Source organism: Myodes glareolus, chromosome 3, assembly GCF_982192425.1.
Source record: "Myodes glareolus chromosome 3, mMyoGla1.1, whole genome shotgun sequence".
Lineage (NCBI taxonomy): Eukaryota > Metazoa > Chordata > Mammalia > Rodentia > Cricetidae > Myodes > Myodes glareolus.
Window position 1 is genome coordinate 108,809,167 of NC_142028.1, and position 21,130 is coordinate 108,830,296.

The 21,130-nt window shown below is 40.4% G+C and overlaps 1 protein-coding gene across 5 annotated transcripts in view; it reads left to right on the top strand.

Annotated features, from left to right (window-relative positions):
• Positions 1-21,130, top strand: part of Nfib (nuclear factor I B) — a 216,549-nt gene that overhangs the window by 136,634 nt on the left and 58,785 nt on the right. For all 5 annotated transcript variants that reach the window (XM_085686193.2, XM_085686194.2, XM_085686195.2 and 2 more), the window contains exons 4-6: positions 10,707-10,775; positions 15,888-16,008; positions 19,062-19,180. In XM_085686193.2, the coding sequence (XP_085542319.1) occupies positions 10,707-10,775; positions 15,888-16,008; positions 19,062-19,180 (309 nt within the window). The remainder of the gene's footprint in view (positions 1-10,706; positions 10,776-15,887; positions 16,009-19,061; positions 19,181-21,130) is intronic.

The window sequence follows — 21,130 nt, forward strand, 5'->3', positions numbered from 1 at the left end:
GCCACATACTTCACCAAGTCCAAACCCAAAGTCTGGATACAGTTAAATGAAAGCAACCACACTAATAAGTCCCTGTTTGAAAAAAAAAAAAAACCAAAGAGAGGATGTATTAGTAGCATCTATAAAAGTATGCCTTTGAATATGAGGAACTAGGAGAAAAGAAAAAACGGTTTACTCTGAAGGAAGGATTTGCATGATAAATGAACCAAAAAATACAGTTTGAATAAACATGGAACCATGTAAGATGGAAAAAAATAGTAAAAGAAGTTGTTTTGACACTATTATAATCTATAACAGAGAAGTAAGACCCCAGCCTGTGGAAATAATCATTGACCCAGAGAACAAACTCAAGTTATTTGCTCTTAAAAGCAGAGGGGGGAAAACGGTTAAGTAATTGATGGTAGAAGATGAGAAAGCTCCATACGAATTTATGTCACCTTTGTAGAAAAATCAGAGCATTTAGAAGCAAAATAGGGTTGATGATAAATGAAGAAAATTTGTATCAGTTAAAATGATCTAAATATGTGGATCAAAAAAGGTAACTGTATCCAGTGCACAGTCATTGAAAGAGATCAGCAGCTAAATATATTCAGTGGAAATATTTATATTTCAAAGCTGAAGCAGAGAATCTTTTGATCATCATAGATGAATAAGAAGTTATCTGCATATTTCTGTTTTTTAACATGTAGTGCTAGAAGGTAGTTAGGAGATATTTAAGATTATGAGAGAAAACTTTTCCATTGAAGCTTTGCATTTAAAGGCAGCAGATATTAATTCTTCTTTAATTGTGGCTTCAAAAAATATTATCTCTTATTTTCTCTGTTATTTTTTCTCCCTGAAAACCCATTCTAACTAACAATAACTCAAAATTTTAGAAAAAGAGAGTGAGATCAGGGAAGCAGCAGAGGCAACTCAAAAATTTTGAGTTCCTATATATTCAAATATAAAGATTAGTCATGGGGTTGATTGCAAGGAGAGTCATATTCAGTAATTGTTGTAAACAGTGTTACTAGCATAAATACCAATGTGAAGATTACTTCTGAACATAATCATATTGTGGTTATATATTCCAAGTTATGTATTTAAAGTTATGGCAAAAATATACAGAACATAAAGTATGCCATCCTAATTATTTTCAGTATCCAATTTAGTAGTAAAAAATGTTTTCACATCATCATGTAAGCATTCTCAAGAACTTCGTCATTGTGCAGATCTAACCTCAGTCCTTTAAACAGCTCCCCACCGGACCCTCCCCAGCCCCCCTCAACTGCTCTGTTTCGTTTATCAGTCTAGCTGCTCTATGTTACTCATAGATGTGAAGTCTTATAGTCTTTCTCTTTTTACAGTTGGCTTATTTCCAGGTTGCATTTTTAAGAACTAAAATAGGAGGAGGCTAGGGGGAAGTTCAGAAACAAGGAATGGCAGACTTACTGTCTCTCTTTAGAGTAATTTGCTGGTGGATTTTGCTAGTCTTTATTGTTCGCTTTGATCCTTGTTTTTGCTTAGATTGGAGAGCCAGTCACCCAGCTTTCTGCTGTGAAGTGAAGTGTCAGGATCTTGTTGTGGTCATGGGCGTGTTTATCCCTTACCACAGGGATGGGCTTTCTGATAATGGGCTGTACTCAGGTGTGGGCCTTAATGGCAGCGTTGCGCTTGTCCTGTGGACAGTGCCACTATATCCAGGTGAGGATGCTTTACATCGAGTTCAAGGGGTTGCACTTGTGTGTGCTAGAGCTTTTTTTATTGGTTATTTGCTTAGGGTTATTGAAAGGGGTGAAACATCTAGGAACTTAAAAGAATCATGAGACTTTAATTAGTCTTCGGGACATTGGTCAGCATTTCCTGAGGCCTGGGATAGCGTAGAGGACATGAAAGCTCCATCCAGCTGTGCACCCTTCTGGATCTGTTATTATTTAAGGTGGTGGTTCCGTCTCCTGTCTGTTCTGTTCTGAAGTTCACGTGAGCTGCCCGCAGATTCTAATTCCTAGGCCAGGGTGGAACCTGCATCCCGCAGTGGTGTCAGCCCTTGTAGGAACTGGCGCCTTTGCTTTTGGCTGCTGTTTGATTCATTGCTAACATAGCAGTTCCCAAACTGCTACACATTTGAATATCTTGTGGGGAATTTAACACCCTCTCCTGTCCAGGTCTCAGCCCAAAGGAATTAAGTCAGAATAATTGAGGTTGGGATCCAAACATTCATTGGTTTTTAAGATTCCCCAGGTGATTACAGTGTTGAGCAAATTTTGGGAAACTCTGCACTAGGATAATTGGTCCATTTCAGGGTTTCCAGATCTTTGCAATTTTGGTTACTTTTATTTTCCCAAGTAATTGCTCATTTGAGTTCTCAAAGCTGTGGTCAGTTTTATGTGCCGCCCTCTGCCACTTCTTCCACTGCATTTGGTTTCTATGGTTCTGTCTCCTTGCTGAGCTGTGTGTTTTCCTGCTGTTTCTTAGCCAGCCTTGCAAAAAGGTTTTCTGTTCTTTTCAAGAAATTCTTATTTATCTATCATTTATTAATCATTTCTCTCTTTTCTTAAAAAAATTATGTGTATGGGTATTAATTTGCCGTCATGCATGTCTATATATCACATGCATGTCTGTTACCCGAGGAAGGCTTTGAATTCTTTGGAACTGGAGTTACAGACAGCCTTGAGGTACCATGTGGACATTGGGAATAACATTGGGTAGAACAAACAAGTCCTCTTCACCACTGAGCTGCCTCATCCTGCCTCTCTCTCTTTTATTAATATCTATACATTTCAGCTTTTATCTTTAATCTCATTATTTTAAAATTATCTGCTCTTTATGACTAGCAGCCTGATCGTCAGTATGGCCAGCGTGTGGGTGGTGGGAGATCAGTCCTGCTCAGCCTCAAAGCTCACTCTGAACAGTGGTTCTGGGGCATGGGTGGAATTGTCTTCACCTTGTCCTTGTATCTTTTCCCACTGTTCAATAAGACCAGAAATGCTATTTAATTCCATTACAGTTTTTTTTCCTTAGACTGATTTGCTATTTATGTTTTGATGATAGAGAATTGATTCTGTTCTTTTGTTTTCTCTTTGTTGCTCCCTCCATAGTTTGCAGTTTCTCTTTTGGTTTTCTCTGTAGTCTGCTGTTTATTTGCTTAATTCCAAGACATTTTAGAACATTTACTCATTTCTTTATTATCATTTTTATTTCTCAAAGATGAAACACCCAAAGAATCCTCTACTTTTAAGGATCTGCTAAAGTTACCGCTGGAGTTGTGGGTGTGATCAACTTGTTTTAAAGCTCCCTGTGTATTGCAATACAGAATTTTGCATATATTTGCATAATATAGTCTGATTGATAGATATGCTAATTTCTGGAAGAGCTGTACTAAAATTCTCATGGTTTCTGATTCCTCTGCTGATTATACTTTTCCCCAGTTTCTGTATTTTAGTAGTTGCTTTATGTAACTCTTGAAGTATTGTTATGTTCGTGTGGTGTTTGTGAATTACTTATATTTATTAATATATTTTATGCCTTCTGTTTTGCTTTATACTTATTATAAGTTTTCACATGCCATTTCTTTATTTTTAATACCTCGGTCATATTCCTCTTCTTTTTTTCTGTTCATTTTCTAATTTAAATATTTATTACTATTGTTGTGTGTATATGTATCTGTGATACATAGTGCAGACATGGAGGTCAGAGGACAATTTCTGGGAATTGGTCCCTTCCTTCCTTCCTTCCTTCCTTCCTTCCTTCCTTCCTTCCTTCTTTCCTTACTTCTTTTCTATGGGTTCTGGGGTTCAGGCTTGTATGGAAGGTGCACACTGAGCCATCTCCTGAGTTTCCTCTGCATTCAGAGAAGAGGAATGTGGAGTATGGGGAACCTGCTGTGGCATTTCATATAAGTAACCTGCTGAGCTAGGTTCTAGGGCTTTAGAGGGAGATGTATCTTCCACATGTCTAGACCAGGGAAAGAGTACGTATACAGTGTGATACATACAAATCAGGTCACATATTAGTGAGTATTGAACACCTGTTTCAAACGGTGAAGATTTTCCTGGACTGAGTCTCAAATTGTGCATTTAAGTTCTGACTCCCCAGTTTGATCATTCCTGGGTACTTGGAATTGATATTAAAGGATAAACTCAATTTTGAATTAATATTGAAAGGGTAGGGAGACTTTTGTTGCATGCACGCAGCCCTGGGTTTGATTCTCCAGTACCCCCCCCCCAAAATTAAATATCAGACTGTTAGGATATGAATCTTGTCTCTAGGCTGAGATTCAATTTAAATGCGATGAGGCATCTCTGTAGTGACTTACATTTCCATTTAATAATCACCATTTCCAGCATTAGCTGTGGGAAATTCAAATTAGTTGAGAAGATAAAGATAAGACTATATCATATATAGTTTGAACATAAAAATCATCTCAGATGTAGAAAGCAAGTCAAAGCTCATGAACCACACAGCGTTGTCTGAGAAACAGACAGGCTAGATGATTTCATCAGCTAGTTTCCCCGAAACTTTGAAGAAAGTCTATGAAACTATGCCTCTGTCTTGTCTTCTGCTCCATTTTGTGATGCGTCCCCATCACTCTGGCATGAGAGTTCCCCAGGAACGAAGCTGCTACAGTGCTTTTCCAAGCATGTGCAGAAAACTCAGAGGGAACTGGTTTATCAGTCAATGAAAGAACTGTCTTCCATGATGAACATGGGTCTTGACTCCATCCATAAAGCTCCAGCGAACGGTATAAGGGAGAAATAGCTCCCTTACAAGGATTGCATAACAGCCAAAAGCCATTATCATCAGCGAAAAATTTAAAGTTGGGAAAATAAAGAATATTTTTTTTCAAATGAGAAAAGTATTCATAAACTGCCCTTAAATGTGAGAGCCTAGAAGCAATGTTTAGTGTTAAGTTTTTCTGCTAGCACACCACTCTTTTACGCTCTCTCCATGTTTGTGTTTCTTTTCCCCAAAAGCTTTATTTTTCAAAGTTCTTGATAAAGAGAAAATAATATCTGGAGAAAAATCCAATTTTATTTTAATGAGGTAAGTGGAAGCTACAGTATTCCTGCCCTGACGTCTTGCCCAGATCAACTGCCACGGTTAGTCAAGCCATTCCTAGTGTGCCTCACCAGCTGCTGAGTGGCAGCCTTTGCAGCCCACCCTGGGGAATCTAAGAGGGAGAAGCCTTCATAGCCGGCAGCTGGACGGTTTTGTCCAAGAGCTCTGGGAGCGAGCATGTTCTTTGACCTAGTAATCCTGCTTCTGAGAACTCCAGCCGAAGGAAATCATGAGAATTGCTGACAAAGATTTGTGTATGAAGGTCTTAATGACAGGGCTGTTTATAGTGTTTGTTAAAAATGGGAAATAACCTAAAATGCCAAACAGTAAGAGAACGGCCAAATAGTCCTATCAAGTATGCAGTGCAGTCATAGAAACCAGACCTCTGAAACAGGGAAAGACAGGACAGCGAATGGAAAATATCAGCATATGGAGCTGTTTAAATAAATTTGTTTTAACTTTATAAAGCCACATAATTATATGTATTAGACATGCAGGAAAAAGTTTTAAGAACTGGAAGGAAATGCTAAAAATATATAAAAAATACAAATCCAGCTCTGTCTGGAAGTGTCGGGCATTTCCTGACACTATTGGTCACTTAAACATTGTTATCAGAAACTAAAATTTCATCTATTCTAGATGTTAGAATCTTTTCATGGCTATAGATTGAGACTTAGCTTCCATGTAGAGACTTATTATCCGTTTTCTGGCTTCAACCATGGATCTGATCCACGCCGGGAGGCTGAAATGGAGCTGTGTACATAACGCCCCTAGTAGAAAGTAGCAATGGCTTAGTTGTGGTCTGTGATGTCGTGAGACTGACTAAGAGCTAGTGTGAGTAGTGTGGGATAATTTCCCCATATCCCCTTGGCACTCATAAATAGAGAGTTAAGTCATCTCATTCTGATGACAGAAGCAAACTATTGGAATCAAAGGCGAGGTGTAGCAGGCTAGGTGTAGCTTGTAGTGTAGCTGGTAGGTGTAGCCCGTAGGTGTAGCTGGTAGATTCAGCTGGCTAGGTGTAGCTGGTAGGTGTAGCTGGCTAGGTGTAGCTGGTAGGTGTAGCTGGTAGGTGTCTTGTGCCATCCTTCCTTCTCTGAAAGAACAGTGCAAGGAGAGTAACACGGGAATAAACACAGGAGAAAGTGGAATTTGAGGGCCTTTTGGTAAGTTTTTGTTTGGTTGGTTTTGTTTTTAGCCCAAAGTGAGAATCCTCACGTCCAGTAGTGGTGTTCAGATGTAGCAGGAAGCTTTCCGTCTCTGGAAAGAGAAAGTCCCTCATCCTTTAAATGGTGGCAATACTAAGTCGTGGCTCTTGCTGCAGTGTGGTTTTGAAGATTTTTAGTATAGTCATTGGGTGTCTGCTGGTTAGTATTGACAATGCAGTCTCATATTGCTTTTTAGGACTTTCCTCATTGGATGGTAGGATCTGTTTGTTTATGGAGCCAAGAAACAGCTCCTGGATTTCCTCAGAAGTCTAATCTCCCATCTACGTTAACAGTCCTTCAGATACTTGAAGCCAGCTCTCATGAATTTAATAACTGCTTTCCCTGGGGCTTTTTTTTTTTAATTTCAAGAATAGAACACAGTAGACCATAAAAATGAGTGTTATCATTCTTCCCTTGGATTTTCTATGTAAATGTTGCTTAACATTTAAATGGTGCTGATTATAATTTGAGATATTAACAGATATGCCATTGTGTCCCTTCTGTTATTGTTGGTAAAGGAGGTTAAACACTGTATTAACTTCTGAGTAGTGATTTACTGTTGCTTTGTTAGAGAAAAATAAGAAAGAAGTAAAATAATATAATTTGATATTGCCTTTGAGACTTTTCTGTTTGTGGAGCTCTTTATTTCCCACTCAATTTTTTCTTCTTAAAGAGCATAGATGTATGTAAATACAGCGGTACACAAATGTGGAGTTCTTCTTTTCTCCTGGCTTATGCTGTTGTGTAATATTGCTCTATAACCATTAAGCAGCTGCTCTGCCTCAAAGACGGGCACATTTCCTTTGGTACATGAAATGAGTTTACTCTGAATCTCTCCAAATTACTTCAGGATATCTAGCCTTTGCATTAGCTGTTGAGATCTACAGTGACTGTGTAACATGGGGAAGTGTGCCCCTGTAAGTCTGCGTAGCCTGGAGGCTACAACGGGCGTTATGGCCTCAGCAGTACCATGGTGTTTTGCTGAATCTCCGGCTGTATTGTTGCAAGATTCTGGACCCACTGTGAGAAAGATCCTTCCCAACTGTCTGCCCACGTATTTGTCCTCTGCCTGCTTGAGCGAGTACTACTAGTGATCCAAGAGCTATGTCATTCATTCTTTTCTGTGCCTGTCTTAGGTGACTTGTGTTGTGCTGTGTGCAAAGACACAAAACCCAGCTACCCATCTCCTGCTTCCCACCCACCACCAGCCGTTTGGCTTATTGTCAGCAGGCATTATTATTGCTGTTTGGCCGTGTTCCCTTCACTTGTATCTCTCTGTGAACGTGCCCATAGAGACCGCTCTGTTTTATCAAAAACAAATCTTTCATTTTTCCTTATAGATTTCAATTTCTTATCAGGTATCACTGTGGAATCATCATCATTTTGTGTTTGAATGCCTATTTTCCTGCGTAAATTAGAATTGAGGTAGTTCATCCCTCCCTTGTGCTTAGGCTCAGAGTGTCCCCATGCCACCTGTCCTAATCTATGTGACTAAGAAGCCTTAACTACTCATGGTATGATGGAATCAACTTAAGATGATACCTCTATTTTGAGATATTGTGTGTTACACATGAGATAATTCTTGTAAATATACTGTAAAACTCATATTCTGTTACTCATTTATCAATTTTAAGTGATTTGTGTGTGTATACACGCACATGTGCACGTGCACCTATCAAGGTTAGAGGACAACTTAGTTCTCTCCTTCCACTGTGTGGGACCTGGGAATGAGACCCAAGTTGTCAGGCTTGGAGACAAGTGACGCTGCCTACTGAGCCAGCTAGGTAGTCTTCTCGCATAAATTTATTTTGCAAGCATTTTTATGTTCCTATTTGGATTTTTTTTGGCTATTAATTTGTACTATATGCCCAAAGTTACACATTAAAATACAACAGAACCAGGACTAATAATCTGATCCTAATTGTTACTTTTCATATTGTACCCAGAGTCTAAACTTTTGACATTGTAACATGTCATCTGTAAATGTATTGGGCGACATTTATAGATGTTTCGGGACCCAAACATGTTCAAGGGAGTGATGTAGCCAGGGCAATTATCCATCGATTTTGTGCCAGCTATAGCTATCTTGTTATAAGATTACGAGCTGTTAATTTATGACCTTAGTTTTAAAAGCTGAATTTTAAAATAGTGGACTGTGTTCATTTAGTAGTTACTCTCTATATAGGCAATGATTCGGTTGCTGAGGGAGATACGGTGAAAAACAAAACCCAGTTACTTCCCTAAATAAAGGGACCGATAATCCAATGAAGAATTTAATACTTGAAAATGAATATCTTGGAAAATCTGAATGTGTGAAATGTAAAATTGGGACTAAGTAAGTGTTACGTGAGCACAGAGGATAGCGGTTAGCTTGGTCAGAGAGGGTCAGAGGAAACAGGGCGGGACGGGGGACGGTTTCCCAGAACGTGTGGCCGTTCAGTGGGACCTTGAATGTTGAAGGCAGCATGTACAGAGAGGGGGCCTTGCAGCCAGGACCTGCAGAGTAAAACAGTGTCTGGGCTCCAGAGATGCTAAATAACTGATGAGTGTCTGCTTGACATATTAAATACCCTTGCTGTCCATAAAATAAAGTTTAATAAGCTGCTCTTTAAAGCCAACAAAACAGCGAAACCTACAGGATCCTAGAACATTAAAACATCTTCGTTTCCATCTAGGGAAATGGAATCAATTGTCTTTTTTTTTTTTTTTTGCTTGCATTTATGACTTTGAATGCCTTTGAGAGTATGGTTGAACAGTCACTTCTCAATAGTCTCTGAAACGAATTCAGCCTAGTTCCAATAGAATTGCTTCAGCTAGGGACATTTTGTCATTCTCACTGAAGTGTGTGTGTGTGTGTGTGTGTGTGTGTATGTGTATGTGTTTGTGTGTGTGTGTGTACACATGCATGTATGTATGCATGTATTTCCAGAGTAGTGACTAAATTTGAGATTTAGGCTTCATCATCAAATGAGACCTTGTACTTCTTCTCTGTTCTTTCTAAAGGGTGAACACGTTAAGCGTGAAGCCCTGCTCCCGCATGCGTGGCTTCTCACACCACTGGTGCCTGTGCCGCAATTTTACCTTTTAGGCACTCTGGGCGGCTAAATTTTCTAAGAAAAGTTTTGCAACTTATAATTCAAGGCTGTTTGTGCACAGTTCCACGGGAGCTCAGGGTTTGGCTGTGCTTGGTGTTAATGTAGTGCTCCCACGCAGCTAGCATTTAGCATTGTTGTGGCAGGGTCTCCCCGTGACAGAGCTCACAGGGTGTCCGTTTCTGTTCTGTTTCTGCCTCCCGTGTGCTGGGATTATTGGTTTTCCCCGCTCCATATGCTTCTACCCTGAGTTTAACGCTTTACCTTACCTTGAATGGATAATAACTCTGTGAGGCAGATAGTAACTCTATGAATTTCGTATCTCTCATTGATAGACAAGGCCCTGAAACAAAATAAGATACACTTACCTAGCCATCATCCCCTAACGGGCAAACTATGTCTGGGATTTGCCTCCCACATCTCTGACCTGATGGTTCCGCATTGTCTTTCGGTACTGAATCTGACCCTTGGTCAGCTAAGAAGTTGTGTTTTAAGTCCTATCTTGTCACAGGTTCTGAGACTCTGGGGCATTTCCTCTGTGGGTATTTCAGACTTTTGTGTTTTCCATGATTGCAGTCTTGATAGAAATAAGAATTTTAAAACTTCTGGACACTGCAAGATGAACAACCAAGCAGGCTAGGGTTTCCTCAGGGTCCTGGACTGGGGACCTTGACCACTGCGGGCTCTGCGCTTGTATGTGGACCCCGAAGGCCATCTGATGAACAGGCATCTAGTTCTTGAAAGAAAACATGGGTAGGGGATCCAGTAGTAGGAAAAGTAAGGAAGACATTAAAAATGGACAAAGAAAACTAATTGAGGTTGGTGCACAGAAGGATTTGCTATGTCCTAGGTTTCGCTTTTCTGCTGAGTGACACCAGAACAAGGCTGGCAATTCTGGTAGCAATGGCTCACTTTTCTGTGACCCCGGAAGGATTTGTGAGAGAAAGGTGGTTTTGAGAGGTCTTTGAAGCATTTCCAACAAGGTGCTAATTGTGGTTGTAGTTTTCCTTTCTCTTTCTACCCTCCCCCTTTTCTGAGGTGGTAGACTGTGGCCTTCCAGGTATTGCAGAATGAGATGTAGTCAGAGCGTGTCCCAGCCTTCCTAACCCCATGTGACCACCATGGCAAATATGACCCCACCAATTACAAACTTGGAAAGTTGATGGGAAATTCCACCGGCTATTTATGCCTTTTATACTTCTTTCCTTTGAAAGGCGGAGTCAGTTTATATTCAGGTTCTGCTCACACTTGTCTTTAGGATAGACATCCCAGGTGTTTGTTCTTGTCTGAAAGTGAATGAATTCTAGAATTTTACTGGCGCTTTTGCTCCCTGCTTCTGCTAATGTCTTCCTTTGATGTTTGTTTTCAGGATACCTCGAGGACAGTTTTGTAAAATCCGGAGTCTTCAATGTATCAGAGCTTGTGAGGGTATCCAGAAGTAAGTAAACGCTTTTCTTACTACACAGTACACAGAATGATTAAAATCTTGTGTATTTTAAATCTTAAATACCCTACAAAAAGTAACTACATTGAAGTATTTGAGTTTGAAATTCAAGATTTAAAGTAATCTTAAAGTTTCTGATGAAACAAGTGAGCATTTTATTTAATTTTGTAAAATATCTTCATTCAATTCACCAAAGCTTTCCGTGGTACAACACTAATGTTTAGACTGTTCTTATTGGTCATCATATTGGTATTCATTCAGTTCAGTTCTCTCCGTGACCATAGATGGGCATTGATATCAAAGGAAGTATGATTAATTACATGTACTCGGTGTTGTTATGATAGCCCACATCGGTTTCCTGTAGATAAGTGCTTTTTCAGTTATAATGCTTTGGTGGGGGTTGGAGATATGCAGGATATACACGTTCACATGCCCTGTGTGAAGGGATGCAGAAATTAACTTTGCAGATTGTACTCGGATATAGTTAGAAAGCATTGTTGTCCCAAACAATGTCCAATTGTCTACCCCAGCCACCTCACCTGAGGTACTGTGCTCGGCCGGCTGGATTGGGTTTTCCTAGGGTAAACTCACCTGGCGGGCCCCTTAAGCCAGGGGGAAGCTCCCTTATTGACCCGCTCTTGTTCTCTTGCTGGTGTGAGTAAGTACACCCAAGGCGCCACTCTTGCTGCACTGTGGCCTGCAAGGAGGGGGCTGCTTTCTTCCCGACCCCATCTCAGATTTGAATTGTTCACGGCACTTTGAGGGCCGTGCTTCTACTTCGTGTCTTGATAGACAGTGAGATAGTCCGGAACTGCTGTCACTTAGATGGTCAGGTGGCGTTCCAGTCCCTGTCTGTGTTTATCACCAGTCCTCGTGTGCACACATCTGTAATCCTGGCACTCCAGAGGCAGAGGCAGGAGGATCGCAACAAGTTTGAGGCCAACTGGGCTACATAGCTAATTCCAGGCCAGCCAGGGGTGTATAGCAAGGCCTTGTCTCAAAAGAAGCAAAGCTCAAACAAACGACACCGAAATTGCTTTTCTCTTTGTGTCGACTCCATAGCTTCTGAATGAGGGCCATAGCCAACTGTGAAGAACAGAGATCGTGAGATAGAAGGGTCAGACAAATGAAGGAGCTGCAGAGCCCTGTCTGGGAACGGTCTCTCCAAGCTTCCAAATGGCTGTCTTTTGAACCATAGTTTCCCAGATTTCTGAACATTCCAGAACAAAAACAAAACAAAACAAAGCCCGTTTATCAGAGAAGGCCACAGGAATACTCAAGACCTTATGTGCCTTGTCTCTCCTGCCAGAGTAGATAAAGGTGTCATGGGTTCATTGACTTGTGAGCAGCATCAGGGATGGCTGTATATCCCCCACAGCACTGGTGTGGGTATGTGCTGTGCACGAGACTCCTGATGGCCTAGTCTGTCATCCGGGGCCACATGTGATTTTCAAGTAACCTTGCCCCCAAGGAACAGGGTATTTGAAGTTGTTCCTCAGTGAGGCTATGGGGCATAGCTTCGACTTGCACATTTTAAAAGCTCCATAATGGATTTTGTACCTTCCCGTGAAAAGGCTAGGAGAGCCATCCTTCAGAAAAGATTCACCTAGTACCCCACTGTAAATAACACCGTGCCAAGTACTGTCAAAGGAGAGCCACTTTGGAAACTTCAAGAGCCCAAAAAAATGATATCTTGAAAAATTGAAATTTCAAACATAAAATGTAAATTAAAAGTGCCTTCTCATAACATTTCAGAAATAAGGTAAATTTTGACATGTTTCATTCATTCTTAATTCATACTGTCACTTCTTAGAGGTTTTTAAGTTATGTGTCATAACAAACATTACTGATTTGTAATTAGTACATTAATTATCCATATTCATTCCTTAGTTAATTTATTCAGCAAACATTTACTTTCTCCTCCATATGTAAATAGATGTCTCTGAGATGCTTGCAAGCCCTATTCTCCTAAGTGCTTTAATATATTCGTACTACAACCTTGTTTACACAGTTGAACTTCATTGTTTATGAAATAGGGGTTTGTTAAGTCAAGCTTTCTGCACAAGCCTTCTGTCGTGTGTCACAGGTTCTGGCTTCTTGATTCATGACCTGCCCCTGGTTCCAGCCTCTAGCATTTACTGTCATGTGACCTACTGATGTACTTGTTGACTTTAGCTAATGAAGCCATTCAGTTTCAGGATAGTGATGACTCTGTTGAATTATATTTTCTCCCGTTTAAAAGTTGGTTAAAGACAGCTTGTGGCGTCTAAGAGTCTTCACCAGCCAAGGTTTTTCGGTGCCTGGCTTCCCGGAGGGCATCAACACTCCCAGTGTCCTTTTGCAGACTTTGGCTTTCTTAGAGCTCTGTCTGGAAGAAGTGCTAAGAGACATGTTTGCATCTGCTGTGGACTGTTCCAGAGGCTTGGTTGCAGGGAGATCTGGCAGACTTGCTCTTCCCCAATGCTCTTGTGTCTCTCAGGAAGTTCTGCGCTGTTTGAAGTTTTTGGTCATATTTACTATCAATTGATTTTCTTTTCCCATTTACTCTCAGAACATACACTAAGCTTTTGAGTGTTTAGTCTGGGCCCCACCACCTATCCCTGACTAGTCTGGGCTCACTCTGTAGACCAGGCTGTCCTTGAGCTTATAAAGAGCCACCTACCTCTGCCTCCTGAGTGCTGGGGTCAAAGACATGCATCATCATGCCTGATCCTGAAGGTTTTTTTCCTTGAATTGCCATTTACTGCACACCATCCCCAGCATGCTTCTGGCCATACACACCATAGTGAATATTAAGCTATCTATATGCAATAGGAAGAAACTTGCCCAAGTACTGTACAATCTTAATACCTTCACAAACCTGTTTCAAAAAGTTACGACATGTAAAATTCTAGTCATTTTAGCCATACATAGTCAAACAACTCGGGTTTCTGAGTTGGCCACAACGAAAAGCATGTTTAGTAGAGAGCGATACACAGTCACACTGGAGACTTCTTGTCGCTTGTCTCTTCTGACGGATTACTGGATTAGGCGAGAGTGTGTCCAGTAGTCTAGTGACACAGGTCACACCCGGGGCTCCACAGGAAGGAGTAATCCCAGTCGGAACAGTCTGAAGTTGATACGTCCCTATTGTTGGAGGCAGGCAGATTGTTCACATTCTCTGAGACAATCATCTATCCACTTCAAACACATACCTGCTTCTCAGGTCACATCGACCAAGGATCTTCGTATAAATTCTAAAGCATGTGGTTACTGGCACGTAAGAAATTCCACCTTTTTATACCTCTGGCATATTTCAGGCCACAGCCAAACATCAGTACCGTAGGTGTCTAAATAATTCAAATAACAATTTCTTTGAATAACACTCAGCATAAAAATATTTTCTGTATAAAGGAGACTTAAATATATGGACTAATTTAACCAAAACAATTACCCACTTAGCTCTGGCAGTCAGGAGCTGAAACTCTTTCTGTGGGTATAGATTAGCTGTATTTCAGTAAGAGAGATCTTCTCTCTACAGTCCGTGGTTAGTTCTCTGCGGTGAAGCACATGCCTTTTCATCATACTTTCCTAAGAACATTTGAAGTTAGTCTTGGCCTGACAGGTATTAAAATCCAATCAAATGGATAGACATGGACTTTAATGTTATGAAAAGCCCTGGGTGAGGAGACAGTCTTGAAAATTAACCACCCTTTGTAGGCCCACATTCAGCTGCGGGCAGATAGGAGAGGCTGGGGCCTAGTGAAGTATGTGTCCGAGTGGATTTCAAGGGCTTGAGGAATCTATTGCCAAGTCCCCAGCGCACTCTGAATGGAGCTACTGAAGGCCTGAGGGTTCAGCTGGCCGCGCACACTGCCCCTTGAAACTGGCTGCCTAGTTCTTCACTTTGTGTGTCGTCTCTATTCTTGACTTCACTCCTACAGCCATGGCAGTTTGGGCAAATCTTCCTCTGTTGTCTTGTTCTTTCTCCAAAGCCCACTACAGATAATGGCTTTTTCATAGTTTTTGTTTTTGACAGTTCAAGTCACGGCTTCCTTTCTTCCTGCGCAACCTACAGATTGTGATTATTATGCTACGCACTGGGTCAGATTTCCTACTATCTACACTACTGGGGTATTTTTATGTTTCCACAAGTGTTTTGTTCGCTCTCTGTACTGCACTGTGTGTTACTGAACCTGCCTCTGCCTCCCGAGTGCTGGGATTAAAGGCACGCACCCAGCTACCACTACTTCTTTTATCTCCATATAACCTTATTGCTAAGTTTCTGTCTTATTGTGTGCAAACTGAGGCGCATTTTGTATAGGTGGCAGAGGGTTTGGATGGAAAGTCTTATTATTTTTAGACACCTGTATGGGTGAAGATACAATGGACAGTCATTTATAAAACCTTCCTAAAGGTGAATTTGCAAAACACTTTGAGTTTTATTTCCTATTCAGAAGTTTTACTCATTCCTGCCCTAACTCTAGATTTGCTTAAATCAAATTACGCACATTATGGTTTTGTTTGAGACAGGGTCTCACTGCGTTATCAGACTGGCCTCAGACTTACTTCATAGTCCAGTCTCACCTAGACTTCTCTATTCTCCTGCCTTAGCCTCCCTACTACTGGGATTACAGGGACATACCTCCAAAACTTGTAATCATCATGATTTTTATTTCATTCTAATGCTGTTCTTAGAACTAATATAGGATATCCTGAATCTTTATTTATGAAATATATATATATATATATATATATATATGATTTCATTCAGTACCAAGCGTATTATTTGGTTTTAGGTAATAGGAATCATTTGTTCTGCTCTGCCTACTTCTATAACCTGGGGAATGACAGACGATGTAATGATTTCTAATATGGGGCAGTAAATGAAGACGACTGGGTAGTGTGAGGAAGGGAAGTGGTATCCAGGGATCAGTGTGAATGTGCAGAATAGCCAAACTTGACTAGAGGATTTTGGGTTTTACCTGCCGCATACAAGGAATAGCGCATCTGCAGATAAGGAGAGCTCTTGCCCGGAGCCATGACAAAAATTAGTGATTTTATTTCTGAACAGAGATAATCATTAATAGCACTTACAACATTTCTTTTAAAAAATTTATTCCTCAGCACCCATAACCCAGGGAACTGGAGTCAACTTCCCAATCGGAGAAATCCCCAGCCAGCCATACTATCATGACATGAATTCTGGTGTGAACCTGCAGAGGTCGCTGTCTTCTCCACCAAGCAGGTAATGACGGTGCTGCTGCGTGTGCTTTCACCCTTTGTGTAGACAGTCAGGTGGGGAAAGGGAAAATACCTGTCTACTGACGATATTCAGACTCCGCCATTTTAAACGCCAGCATCATTTGTTTTGTTAGTCATATTGTTTTAATATGCATATTGAATGTAATTGCTGTTCAGAGCACCTTCAAAGTCTTTGGGGGGGGTTGCAGATGAACCATGAAAAGATATTAATGAGAGTTTGTCTTTTGATAGGAAATATAATTCCACATCTTAATCTTGGCAGCTTTAAAAATGATACTGGGAGTCAGCAAGCTGGCTCAGTAGCTAAGAGTACTTGTTGCCCTTACAGAGGACCTGGGTTCCACTCCCAGAACCCATATGGTGGCTCACAGCCCTGTGGGAACTCCAGTTCCAGGGAGTACACCATGTGCTGACTTCCATGGGCACCAGGTGTGCACATGGTACACATACAGGCAAAACATTCACACACATAAATCAATTAAAAAAACATAACATGTAGGTGATACTGCTGCCGCGAGGCCTCGCCCTTAGCCAGTGCATCCTGGTAAGTTTACTGTGTTGCCACATCTGCACTTGAGATAATGGAAGATGAAAAAAAGTGTCATTCTCCTAGTCATAAAAATAAAGCTGATTTGACACTGCAGTATTCATTTGATTGAGAGTTTCTGCCTCAATCAGCCAGCTCTTCTGGTACCCGTGAAGGCCTCAGCTCTGAGACTGGCTTAGCCAGTGTTTTCTTCCTCGCCTTCCCTTGTCACTGTCATTCAAGATAGCCATTACAGATGTGGGGTTTTTCCTTTTAAATTGTGTCCTTCCTGTATGAAGACCCATCTCATTTCCAGAACATTCAATACAGCCACAGGCTAGCATAAGAATGTACATGGATTCCAAAAAACAAGCATGTGTTATGCTAATTTTTTAAAAATGAAAGACAATCTGGGAAAATATTTTTCTAGATTCTTTTCAGTAATGAAGCCTAATTGTCTTTGGATAGTTGTGAGAATATCCATAATTGTGTTTACAAAGTAAGGTCAATTTTATAACATTTATGACCCAACTGTATTTTCATATAATTAGATTGTATATCAAGATAATTGGGTTTATTATCACTGAAATTATCTCTTAAAAGTGCTTTAATTTTTCTAAATTTAGAACGTGAATTGTGATTTTTAAATTTCCTCCTTTGGATCCATATGTTGTCAGCACAGGTCTTTTATCATGGCCAACCTTTGTCCTTCAAAATAAGCAGAGCTTAAAGACATTTCTCTGTTGCTCCTTATAGAAATAAATTTTCCCCCATTTTTTTCTATATTGCTGCTGACTCATAGTGGAAGAGAATTACATTAACAGGAAAGCTTAAAAAATATGCATAAGCTCTAAATTTGGATAGTTTTTGGTAGAGACTAAAGAAATGATATCATTTCTGCTAAGCTTTAGCATGGGGAGAAGTTGTCATGTTCAATCATGTCAGTACTCCGGGGATTGTCAGGCCACAATTAACCACGGTCTAACTCCAAATAAACGGAGATGTGCGCAGGCTTCAAGGGTTTAGGCATGGAGCCCCCTGGCTGGGCGACCTTCCTCCTGGTGTGGCCCCTTCTGTTCACTTGTCCTGAGCAAATTCACCAAATTTCTCCAGATTTGTCCCCCTGTTTATTAAAAATGGGAACTTAAGGTTTGCATGCAATTTTTTGAGATAATCTACAGTCACAAACTTTGGTGACATTACATTTATTAACAGCGCATAAAATTAATTCAGGTGATATTTTGTGGTTGTTGCTTAAGAACATAGGTTCAAGTGAGAATTCTTTAAGTAAAAGATCAAGTCTTCATTCCAGAGTCAATAATGAGATGTTTACTGGGGTACTGGTTGGAGCGTACCAGAGCAGAGCATCCAAAAGGATCATTCATGTCATAAAACAGCTTTTAATCTCCGCTGTAGGTACCCACTTTTCTGTGTAATAAGTAGGTCATGTTTTTCCATTCAAAGTATTTCCTAAACACATACCATTTGATTGGGCAATAATCATCTTTCAGGTTGATCTTATGAATAAAAAACTTGTAGTCTAATTTCTCTTAAAAAAAAGGTAAAGAATATGGAATACTCACAACCAGTAAAGTTCTAGAAACGGTCTTTATGCTATTAATTACAGGGTCAACACTAATAATTAATACTTAATGAGTATCTTCAAACTGCAAGCCACTTAACTGAAAGCTTTATGGCTATTAACTCACTTCATCTTCTCAGCCAAACCCTTTAAACTGGGTTTTATTATTTCCACCTTACAGGTGATTAGCTGAGTTTAGAAAGGTTGAGGAACCTGCTATTGGATCTAATAAACGACTTGGTCAAAACGAGGGCTTTCTGGAACTGTTTCACTGCCCACTGCCGTTGCCTTAGTTCCCAGTTAGCAGTGAAGCATTGCCTTGTCTGTGGCAAATGCTGTCAGCAGTATTAATATTAAAAAATAAGATGACTCAGTGCACCTTGAGAGAATTTCAGTGTTAGCAGAAAAGACTTTGAGAGCTCACTTGTAATAACTGAAGTTTCCTCTGAAAGAAATCTGAAATGTAATTATACCAAACATTTTTTATTAGGTAGGAAGAGGGATGGATGGTAAATATAAGGATAGGTAGTGTGTGTGTGTGTGTGTGTGTGTGTGTGTGTGTGATTTGTATATATGTAGTGTACTGAAATGTTCACTATTCCTATGGATGTCTTGAATGCTCACCATTCTTTCAAACTATCACTTCAACTAGGATTTATGGATTTTTTTTTTCTATTTGTTTTTTTGAGGCAGGGTTTCTCAGTAGCTTTGGAGCCTGTCCTGGAACAAGTTCTATAGACCAGGCTGACCTCAAACTCACAGAGATCCACCTGCCTCTGCCTCCCGAGTGTTGGGATTAAAGGCATGCGCCACCACAGCCCCACTGGAAGCCGTGTGTGTGTGTGTGTGTGTGTGTGTGTGTGTGTGTGTGAATGCTACATATCTTTTCAGGAATATTATTAATGCCATTATTATTCTATTTTAACAGCAAAAGACCCAAAACTATATCCATAGATGAAAATATGGAGCCAAGTCCTACAGGAGACTTTTACCCCTCTCCAAATTCACCAGCTGCTGGAAGCCGAACATGGCATGAAAGAGATCAAGGTGGGTAAGAAGATGCCTTCAAGGCATCAAAGTCTATATAGTATTGCCTATTTTACATAGTCACCATTTCCTAAAGTGTCAATATGGACTATGCTTGAAATAATTTCAATAAAATTATTTTTAAGATAATTTTACGAAAGTGGTCAAATGTTACCAAAGTTACAAAAATTCTATTTTATTATATCTTATTTTTGGATGAAATGGTCTTTCAGAGACCATGACTCTGTATGCAACTGACTTGGGCCCATCTACACTATGTGGTAGAATCTCAGCAGAGTGGCTCCCATTGCTCTCTCTGTGAGCATGTAGGGAGGAGCAAACCAGGCAGCTGGCAGGTGTGAGATACTGAGAATTCTCACTTAGAGGAAGCTGTCGTTCCTTCTGGAAGGAGGCACAGCACCGCTGACAGATGAGAGTATTGTGTCTACGCTAACCGAGTTGCTGCCTAGGGAGAACTATGTCCCAGTGCTAGGACAGTCGAGGAGAATAACTTTATATAAATCTGATTTAGCTTTCAGGGATCTGACTTGGTTTTTATTCTTGAAATGTATAGGATTCCCTGTGTTTTTTTTTTAAATAACACATATTTATGCCTTTGTGCACAATAAGGAGATATTGAAGGTGAGAGAAGAGACAGATCAGCTAGTTACAACTTTGGTTTGTTGGTGCTAAGCAAATAAGTTTTTATAGTATTTGTAAGTTTCTTTTATATAAAATTCCGTATATTTAAAAATATAGAGAGGATGTGTTCTTCACTAATGGTGTTCAGCCTAGGATTCAGGCATGTGTCTGTGGGCTTGTAGAGAAATTAGACAGCTTACCCTGGAACGTAGCATTTATAGCCAATGTCACTTCCTTGCCAGGGTTTCCTTCTTGCACATCAGAATTTCATATTGAGTGACACAGGGTTTCTAGAAGGAGGAGGCTTTCCTGGGGAACTGGATTAAGAATTGGATTACCTTTCTTTCGCATGTTGATTTCTTTTCAAAGACTTCCTGTTCAAAGATTTATTTATCTTTGTCATGTGTATGAGTGCTTAGCTTGTATGCATGTGTGTGTGCCATCTGGATACCTGGTGTCTGTGGAGACCAGAGAGGGCATCAGATCCCCTGGAACAGGGGTTGTAGATTGTTTGAGCTGCTATGTGGCTACAAGTACTCTTAAATGCTAATCCGTCTCCCCAGCCCCTCTCTTAAGAATTTAACTGTAAAGATGCAGGACTAGGCACTGAGGTGGGGAAGCAATGTCAGATGGTTATTTGTGCTGTGAACTTGGTACCACTGATGGGAAAAAAGTGGGAGGCGTGAGAGGTTCTTTTTATAGAAGGGTTGGAAAGCCAGTAGAGAGTTTGGGTTTTGAAACTCTCTGCCCATCCAGTCTTCAGGCAGTAGGCATGGTTGATCAGGAAGCAGTGTCTCCACCTTCTGCTTCGTCTCCCTCAGTAACTTGCCAGTGCTGTCGGGAGAAAGTCATCAGTCCCACACTTGACCACAGGCTTCCACTCTGCTTTTCATGCCTACTGGCATCTGGGCCTATGGCTTCATTTGGACTTTGGAATGCGATGCCCAAGAAATTTTTTAGAAGCCATGCCTTCTGATGTGGTCTTTCCTAGCTTTCTTCTGGCAAAGTTCTTAATATCCTTAATGGCTCATCATCCACTGAGAAATTTCAATCTAAATTCATTTTCCTGCTTTTGTGTATTGGTAGCCAGTATTACTCTTTCATTGTATTCATAATATATCATTCTGTATTTATATATTGTTTAGATATCTATACCATGGTTTTTGTTTTTGTTTTTGGGGGATTGTTTGTTTGTTTGTTTGTTTGTTTTTCAAGACAGGGTTTCTCTGTGTAACAGTCCTAACTGTCCTGGAACTAGCTCTTGTAGAGCAGGCTGGCCTCAAACTCAGAGATCCATCAGCCTAACTCTGCCTTCCAGGTGGTGGGATT